The sequence below is a fragment of the Dermacentor silvarum genome, chromosome 1, assembly GCF_013339745.2.
Source record: "Dermacentor silvarum isolate Dsil-2018 chromosome 1, BIME_Dsil_1.4, whole genome shotgun sequence".
Classification (NCBI taxonomy): Eukaryota; Metazoa; Arthropoda; class Arachnida; order Ixodida; family Ixodidae; genus Dermacentor; species Dermacentor silvarum.
This window is the reverse complement of record NC_051154.1, coordinates 269,220,757-269,230,089: the sequence shown is the minus strand read 5'-3', so window position 1 is coordinate 269,230,089 and position 9,333 is coordinate 269,220,757. Positions and strand designations below refer to the sequence as shown.

At 46.0% G+C, this 9,333-nt stretch overlaps 1 protein-coding gene across 1 annotated transcript; it reads right to left on the bottom strand.

Annotated features, from left to right (window-relative positions):
- Positions 1 to 306: 306 nt before the first annotated feature.
- LOC119440247 (uncharacterized) lies at positions 307 to 1,095 on the bottom strand. Its single transcript, XM_037705175.1, has one exon. The coding sequence runs from the start codon at positions 1,093 to 1,095 to the stop codon at positions 307 to 309; it is 789 nt and encodes a 262-aa protein (XP_037561103.1).
- Between the last annotated feature and the right edge of the window lie 8,238 nt (positions 1,096 to 9,333).

Here is a 9,333-nt window from a genome sequence, read left to right as displayed (position 1 = left end):
ATCCATCAATCAAAAAGTTTATTTTCCAGCAGCTGGGGTATTCTCGTTCTCATGTTCGGTACTCTCGCTGCGACAGTATTAAATTATCCCGGCACACATGTAATGAGTTGCATTAGCCCGTTAGAGCGCTTCACATCTCATCGTCTTAATCAAAACTCGAATTAGCACTGCTCATTGTTTTGTCCTCCAGGTTGACTACAACAGTTGGACCATGGTCAACAACATGGTTGATGATGTGGTCCAGTTTTCTCATCGTATCTTCCTCATTGAGAACATGCTCCACATAACTGTTCCACTTCTCAGCAGTCACTTGCATGATGCGTTTCCAAACCAGAGGCTCCACGTCTCGGAGCTTAAACGTCTTGTTTGCACTCGCCACGAAGCCCTTGACGTCACTCCAAATAAGCTCTTCAGTTGGCTATGGTAAGGTGGTAGGTGCACAACGACGTGGCCAGCAGCTTCAGCGATGCAGTCCCCGGCTGTGTTCACGTTGTCGACAAGCTTCATGAGCGCCGCCTTCACCATGTCGCTGCTCCACGCAACACCTTTTGCAGACAGCCAAGCCTGTATGTCCTTTTCGAGGCTACTCATGCGCGGAACTTTCTCCTGCTTCACAGAATGATATGGCGCGCTATCCTTCACTAGAACTCTGCCTGGTGGTAGTTGTGGGAGCAGCTTTTGGGAGAACCATTTTTCGTAGTGGTCCCCGTTCATTTCCTCGTGGTAGTCGCCTGAGCTTTTCCTAACTCGGAAAACTTCCGCTGCGCCTTCAACGAAACCACGTTCGCTGCCGCAAGGTGTAACAATAAGCCTGCCGCCTTTGCCACTGGGGTTTAGAAGACCAGTCGACAGTCCGGATCGACGTGCTTCTTGCGCAGACTGGATGGTGCCGTCAATCCACACCCGACTACGCGTGTGGCCGGCGTTGACCCACGTTTCGCCGGTGAAGAAAATTGGCCTACACTGGCGTCGCATCTCCGCTATTTGGCGCAGGTACCGGCGGCGACACTCCACAATGTGCGTCGCTTCCATGAGCAATGCATTTCGACAGCGTTTCTTGTACTGGAAGCCAACCTTCTTCAGCATCCTCTGCATCGTCCATGTGGACACGTTCGGTAGCGTGCCGTCCTCGTCGAAACGCTGCACCACTTTGGCGATAGTCGGAAATTCTCCTCTCTGGAAAAATCTGTGCACCACCCTTCGCAACACGTTCAGTTGTCAAAATCGTCCAGCTTCTTCGCCCGCTCACGGCCTTTTCCACAAGAACGCTTCTCGGTGACAGCACTCTGCCCGCCTTCTCCGTCTGTGTTGTCCACCGGTAGAGCATTCGCTCGCTCACCTGAGTGAGTTTTGCCGTCCTCGTGATGAGCGAACTCACACTTGAATTGTCCCCGCACTCGACGCGAAGCGCTTTAAAAACGTTTAAAGCAAGTGCTTCGCCAGCTTGGGGAAACCGCCCACATTTGATGAACGGCACAAAGGCGAGACAGCGTTTGGCGACACAACCGACTCGGGCGACGCCATGTTGCCGAAAGACGGCGCATCACCACCTCGCAACAGGCCTCCGCAGAGCTGTGTCCGTGCGGGCTTTGTATAATAATTTCACGACTGATTGAAACGCTCTCTATGCATTAAAAATATCAGTCCTAACTATGTTTTAAATTTCTGTGTTTATAGTTTGAAAGGACATGTAGTTTGGAAGGTCACCCGCAAGTTGCGCCAGTTGATGAGCGACGCTTCTGCGCGAGTTCATGACAAGTAGTGTTTTGTATCACAGCAGTGCTTTTCTTTCAAGACACGTTTGGTAAGTTGCATTCATTATTATTCCTTTCTCTAAGGATACTTTGGAACAACTTTGAGTTTTAGGAACGTTCTGTTAGGCAGAGGGCAGTGTTGGTCTCTTCTGATGGTGGTAGAGACAGATAAATTTTCTAGTTAATTTGATGTTTGCTTTCAGGAAAACGTGACAGCTGAACGCTCGATAGAGGATAGCGTCAGTGGTTTTTTCGCAGAGATATGTAGATAGTTCACGTGAATTTCCGTTAAACTAAGATTTTCTTTTCGGATTTCGTGAGTTCTGAAAATGATGCTGTATCAGGTTAGATACTGGTTATTTTCAGCTGATTTTAGAAATCGCCAGATGGTTGTTCCCGCACGCACGCAGAGAGTACCGCGCCTTAGAAACGGGCTGCGCGGATCGCTTTTAGTAATGGTATACATACTATACAAATTTCTTTTCTCTTCGACGTATTATGTAAGGGTATGTCCAAGGATGTGCGTGTCTCGCACGTGTGTCTAGAAGAAGGCAGCATTTGAGGTTCATTTAGTGCGTGGAAGTACTTATAAATAAGCGCGAATCTTCTTGTAGTCTTGAACGCGCGTAATTTGCGGAAGTTTTTTGTTTTTGTTTCTTTAATGCGTGAGTCGCACGCAAGAGTTTTGACCGCTAAATGAAACCGAGTCTGATAGTACATCCGTCAAGTCAAAGAGGCTCTCAGGGGCACTATTACGTGCGTTAATAACGGATGTAAAGTACGAACATATGACATTTCCATTCTCAATGATTTAGGGTCATTCTGCAGTTCAGTTGGGGGATTTTGGTGTTGTATGCATAGACGTGTAGTGTTCTGCTCGATTTTTTTAACATACACTACATTTGCAGGCATGGAGTGGCGCCTGGACCGTCAAAAAATATATATATAACCGAGAGCTAGTGGGGCTATACTAGTCCAGGTGTTACCAAATTAAGAAGGCCCACTAAGCTTCAACAAAGTCACTCCTTCACCAGAACAGCAACTGGCCTCCCTGGTGCAGTATTAGGCCACTACCTCCCTCATGACTCCTACAATTTACCTATGGCCCTCAGTCCCTAGCGGCTGTGGAGCACCTGACCAAGGCGGCGGTCAGACACGCGACGCGGCAGAGGGTGCTAAGAATATCTGGGTCCGGACAGGCCGCCACTGGAAACTGAACCTGGCAACGTTCAACAAGCGCACCCTATCGACTGAGGCTTGCTTAGCAGGGCTATTTGAAGAATTATCAGGTATTGCCTGGGATATTATTGACCTTAGTGAGGTTAGAAGAACTTGTGAGGCTTATACAGTACTGAGTAACGGCCACGTCCTCTGCTACAGAGGTCTCCCTGATAAGAGAGAATCCGCCTTTTGCATTGCGCTGTGGCGCCACCTTAGCGGGCTCCGCGAGAAACAATATGTACGGCGTCGGGGCCCCGCGGGACGCAGAGGCACGCTGCAAGAAGCGAGCTGAAATGGGTTTGTGCATTTGTCAGTCGTTGTAATTTTCGTTTTCTGCGAGTGGCCGCTTGTTGGACAGGATGCCTAGGCCGGCAATGACTCTGGTGTGACTTACAACCGCAAGTCGTCGAAATATAATGACGGGATTTCGTGCAGCTACGCCGACAAAACCAGTCACCGTGCGATGTGCCTCTAAACGAATACATCGCACCGTAACGCGATTGACACAGCGCCTACGCTTGTATTCTTGTTATTCATATTTATTCGTACCGAATATGAGTCCAAACATGCTTCGGAAGTTGAAAAGCACGAATGTGAGCACTCGCCAGCCGCCCACATCGTGTTTAAGCTGGAGTCGATTCCGCTCAGCGGAGGTTAGCCGTATCGCATGTAGCAGCCGAGTTCACGCATTTGCCACTGTTAGACCTGCACTGAACGTACGATAAAAACTGCTTTTATAGCTGAGTCTTGACCACAGTGGCCATAGCTCTTTGAAGGGGCGACACTGCGCCCAGAGTATTTATGCAACGCAAGAACGGCGCATTTGTTTACATCGCACGCGTACGGCCACCGCTCGCTGTTCGCTTCAAGTACAGCAGAAACCGTGCACCGCTCACACGAAATAATGAGGAAATGTTCAAAGTATATATGATCACTTTTCATACACATATCAGAAGCGATCACGTGGAGACGAGAAGGCATGACCGTCCCGGGCACATCGAAAACGGCGACAACGACCACCTAGCCGCACTGGCACGCGAAAATGCCGACGCCTGCCGTATACTCGCGTGGCAACGAGCGGTGTTGTTGCTTACGATGCAGTATCGAAAGGGCCATCACTTGTTGCCTGTTTAGCATAAGAGGCAAACTGTGTTTTCGGTAACTACTAAATCTGGCAGCATAAAAATACACTCTCCGTAGTTGCACTCCGTTCATGGAAGCGCCGGCGACTGCGACCGACAGCCTTCGTTCAAGAATGGTGCCTGTACCGCGGTATTAACACTGCGCCGTGTCGCCGCTTCCAACCCGTGTGTGCATCGCACTATGCTAAGAGTGGTTCACTTCAAGTCGGTAAGGTCTGTACCGAACTACATAAGCAGTTTCCTTCGTCGTACTTGCTTATCCTATAGTTCAGGTCCGCCGGTAGCGGATGAACTCGTAGGCTGTGTTAGCCCTAATGAAGCTGCCTGAACGAGATCGACACCACCTCAAACTTGATGTGTTGGGCTGTACAGGGCAGGAAATCGTGCATATCAGCGTCGGAAGTACGTTTCGACTCAATTTGAGCGTCAATAAATACATACATGAGCGCATTTGCGGCGATATTCACGTTGTCGGTGCGACGTTCTCACTCGGCGGCCGCTCGCACGGCGATCAGCACATTGGTTCACACTACGATCACTCACTGTCGTCGGTCGCGTCGTCGGTCCCTTCTTTGTCATATACTTGTACGACAATATAGACGTCCCACTGGCACAGTATCACAACTACAGCCGGCCGAGCATTGGTGCCGGCGTGACATCGGTGTCGTGTCGGCAATATTGTGATGTACCGGACATTAACGGAACATCGCTGTGAACAGCTGAAGTTTCTACCGAAATACAGCGCAAATACCGCGTCGTCGACCGGCACAGCGCCGACAATAAAGAGTTCGCGTGCTCGACGGCTACGCTGCATACGCGTGCGTCGTCAGCTGCACGAACACCGACGCCGTACAAAACGTTTTCGGCGCTCGCCGCTAGGGTACAGCGCATGCGTACTCGGGACATGCAAAAGGTGGATTCGGGGTAGGATTTCTAGTCCGTAAGGACATAGCGGGCAACATTGATGAATTATACAACATTAATAAGAAGGTAGCAGTCGTCGTAATAAAACTTAATAGGAGGTATAGAATGAAGGTTGTAGAAGCCTACGCCCCAACCTCCAGTCACGATGATGGAGAAGTAGAACAGTTTTATGAAGATGTTGAATTAGCAATGAGGAACGTGCAAACCTCAGTATAATGTAGTAATGAGCGACTTCAATGCAAAAGTGAGGAAAAGCAGGCTGGTGAGAAAGCAGTTGGCAACTACGGCTTCGATTCTAGGAACACTAGAAGATAGATTTTGGTAGAGTTAGCGGAAAGGAATGTGCTCCAAATAATGGATACCTTCTTCAGGAAGCGCAGGAACAGGAAGTGGACCTGGAAACGCCCTAATGGAGAAACAAGGAATGAAATAGATTTCATACTCTCTGCCGATCCCAGCAAAGTGCAGGATGTAGAAGTGTTAGGTAGGATAAAGTGTAGTGACCATAGGTTAGTGAGGTCTAGGATTTCTCTCAATTTGAAAAGTGAAAGAATAAAATTAGTCAAGAAGAAACAGGCCAACCTAGACGCAGTAAGGGTAGAAGCAGCCTAATTCAGTCTGGTGCTCGCAAACAAATATGCAGCTTTAGAGCAGGAAGATGAAGACAACATAGAGGTAATTAATGAAACCGTAACTAGGCTGATCTCAGAAGCAGCAGTTGAAGTGGGAAGTAAGGCACCAAGGCAATCAGTAAGTAAGCTCTCCCAAGTAACACAGGACCTAATAAAGAAACGGCAAAACATGAAAGGGTCAAACACGAGAAATCGGAAAGAATTCGCTGAACTGTCGAAACTGATCAACAAGAAGAAAGTAAGGGATATCCGAAATTATAACGTGGAAAAGATTGAGGAAGCAGTAAAATATGGACGCAGCATGAAATCAGTGAGAAGAAAACTTGGCATAGGAGAAGGCAAAATGTATGCAGTGAAGGATAAGCAGGGTAATATCATCAGCAATTTCGATGACAGAGTAAAAGCAGCGGAAGAATTCTATACTGACCTGTGCAGTTCCCAGAGCAGCCAAGCTACTTTCTTTCGAAGTAGTGATGAACAGGATACAGATGCCCCTTCTATAACAAGCGATGAAGTTAGACAGGCCTTGAAAGACATATGACCAGGGGAAAAGCTGCCGGGGAAGATGAAATACTAGTCGATTTAATCAAAGATGGAGGAGATATCATGCTAGAAAAGCTTGCGGCAATTTATACGCAATGCCTCACGACTTCAAGTGTACCAGAAAGCTGGACGAACGCCAACATTATACTCATCCATAAGAAGAGAGACGTTAAAGAATTGCAGAATTATAGACCCATTAGCTTTCTTTCAGTATTGTATAAAATATTCACCAAGATAATTTCGGATATAACCAGGGCAACACTTGACTTCAGCCAATCAAGAGAACAGGCTGGCTTCAGGAAGGGATATTCTGCGATGGATGATATCCATGTCATCAATCAGGTAATAGGGAAATCTGCAGAATACAATCAACCTCTCTATATGGCTTTCATAGATTATGAAAGAGCATTTGATTCAGTAGAGATACCTGCAGTCATAGAGGCACTGCAAAATCAAGGAGTACAGGAGGCATACGTGAACATCTTGGCAAATATCTACAAAGTTTGCACAGTAACCTTGGTTCTCCACATAAAAGTAGAAAGATGCCTATCAAGAAAGGGGTCAGGCAAGGAGACACAATCTCTCCAATGCTATTCACTGCATGCTTAGAAGAAGTATTCAAGCTCTTAGACTGGAAAGGCTTAGGAGTGAGGATCAACAGCGAATATCTCAACAACATTCGGTTTGCAGATGTCATTATTCTATTCAGCAACAATGGGTACGAATTACAGCTGATGATTGAGGACCTTAGCCGAGAAAGTGTAAGAGTGGGGATGAAGATTAACATGCAGAAGACAAAGATAATGTTAAATAGTCTGGCAAGAGAACAAAAATTCAGGATCACCAGTCAGCCTCTAGAATCTGTAAAGGAGTACGTTTATCTAGGTCAATTACTCACAGGGGACCCTGATTATGAGAAATTTACAGAATAATAAAATTGGGTTGGAGTGCATACGACAGGCATTGCCAAATCCTGACTGTGAGCTTACCGCTGTCGTTGCAAAGAAAAGTGTACAATCATTGCATTCTACCGGTACTAACATATGGGGCAGAAATTTGGAGGTGAACAAATAAGCTCGAGAACAAGTTAAGGACCGCACAAAGAGCGATGGAAGGAAACATGTTAGGCCTAACGTTAAGAGACAGGAAGAGAGGGGTGTGAATCAGACAACAAACTGGGATAACCGATATTCTAGTTGACATTAAACGAAAAAAAATAGAGCTGGGCAGGCCATGTAATGCGTAGGATGGATAACCGGTGGACCATTGGAGTTATAGAATGGATACCAAGAGAAGGGACGCGCAGTCGTGGACGGCAGAAAACTAGGTGGGGTGATGAAGTTAGGAAATATGCAGGCGCAAGCTGGAATCAGCTAGCGCAAGACAGGGGTAATTGGAGATCACAAGGAGAGGCCTTCGTTCTGCAGTGGACATAAATATAGGCTGATGATGATAGATTGAAAAATAGTCCTTGATCGTAAAATATTTGCTGCGTTCTGCAGCAATTAATTTTGCTGTGTTCTGCAGCTTTGCGGCGCCGAAGAGCCGCATGGATTGCGAATTTTCGCATAGCAAAGCTGTGACAGCGGCAATAGTTGTGTTCTCGACATCTTGCTCGAGAAATATTTTTTTCTTTTTATTTCCAGGCGAGGATCGGTTTGTTGTTTGTGAGAAGAGAACGCGATCCTATTGCTTGTACTACGTTTGCAGTAAAGTGCTGCAGCGAACTTCAGGGAGTTTGCGTTGAGGTTGTTACTGCCATCGTGATAACGCTCAGCGTATGCGTGCTGCAGCATGCAGTTTCATGTGATAACCAGCGTGGTAATGTAGTTTATGATGGGAATGTCGCCGCGGTACTCAATATTTTCTTGATTAAAGCTGTTATATCGGGCAGATACGGCGCACAACGTGGAACTACCGCGTATGATACATAAGCGAAAATCGGTCGTGTGCATCCTCGATAGGCGAAATAACAAATTCAAGGGGGTATATAATTAAAAATTATGTGCGCTTACATGTGCGTCGTTTAAATAGTGTTGCGGGTAGTGAATTTCAAAATACTGCATAACTTTATGGTGCAATCATCTGTACGTCACTATCCAGTAATGCCGTTGCTAGCTGAACTTCTGTAGCGGCTGTAAATTTTATTGCTAGTACAATACAAGTCATTTTGGATGACTGCTCCCTATATTATTTTTCTGCATAAAGAGCATATCGAACCGTGTAGTAGGCCAGCTTCATTATAATCTCAGGTGCCTTTCCCGGAAAGCTCTGTCATGCGTGTTTTTTTTTTTTTTGATGCCCGATGAGTTGTTCAGACCAACTGGCACAGTAAGCATAAATTCCTCCTTGAAGAAAGAACTGAGGAAAAAACGAAGTGACCCCATGTTGAAGAAGAGGTTTTTGCTGGGCTATTGGTGCATATTTCTAAAAAAAAAAAAAAAAAAAAACAGCAAACAGAAGGGACAAGAATGGGAGACAAGCCCAACCCTAACTTACAATTGAATGCTTATTTTTCACGACGCCCAATATATCTACAGTGAAGAGAAAGGGGAAGGTGGAGAACAGAGACAACACCACAACAGATAGACGGGTGTGGGAGGGGGGAGTGAAGAATAAAGGTTTGGTTAGACGACCAAGAGGACTACGCAAGGCGCTCTCCGTTGGAAGGGAACAGACAGACAAAGACCTTTATTCTTGGAAAGGAAAAGAAAATAAAGAAAAAGAAAAAAAGAACAGGAATGTTCGTGGCCCGCCGCGCCATTCCGAACCTTGACCGTTGGCTGAAAGAGTAGAAGTTACCGACCTAGGACTGAGAACAAAGAGTGAAGCTAAGATAAAGGAGAATACAGGAAAATAGAATGGAAAAAAAAAGAAAATGAACGCTACTGGATAAAAATGTAAGCTACTGAATTAAATTAATTTCTGATTAAAAACTGAAACAAGCATAAAGAAAAAAAAAACTACTAAAATATATATGCATTTCTCAAGTAGGTGAACTCTTTTTCTGAGAGCAACACAGATTTGAATAAATTGTTCGCTGAAGTTTGCATCTTATATCAGCTGATCAATAAACCTATCCTTGTTGTGACTTTGCAAAGAGGCATACATAAGCTT

Excerpts from the sequence above, each read along its gene's own strand:
- LOC119440247 (XM_037705175.1), bottom strand. The coding sequence starts at position 1,095 with ATGCAGAGGATGCTGAAGAAGGTTGGCTTCCAGTACAAGAAACGCTGT.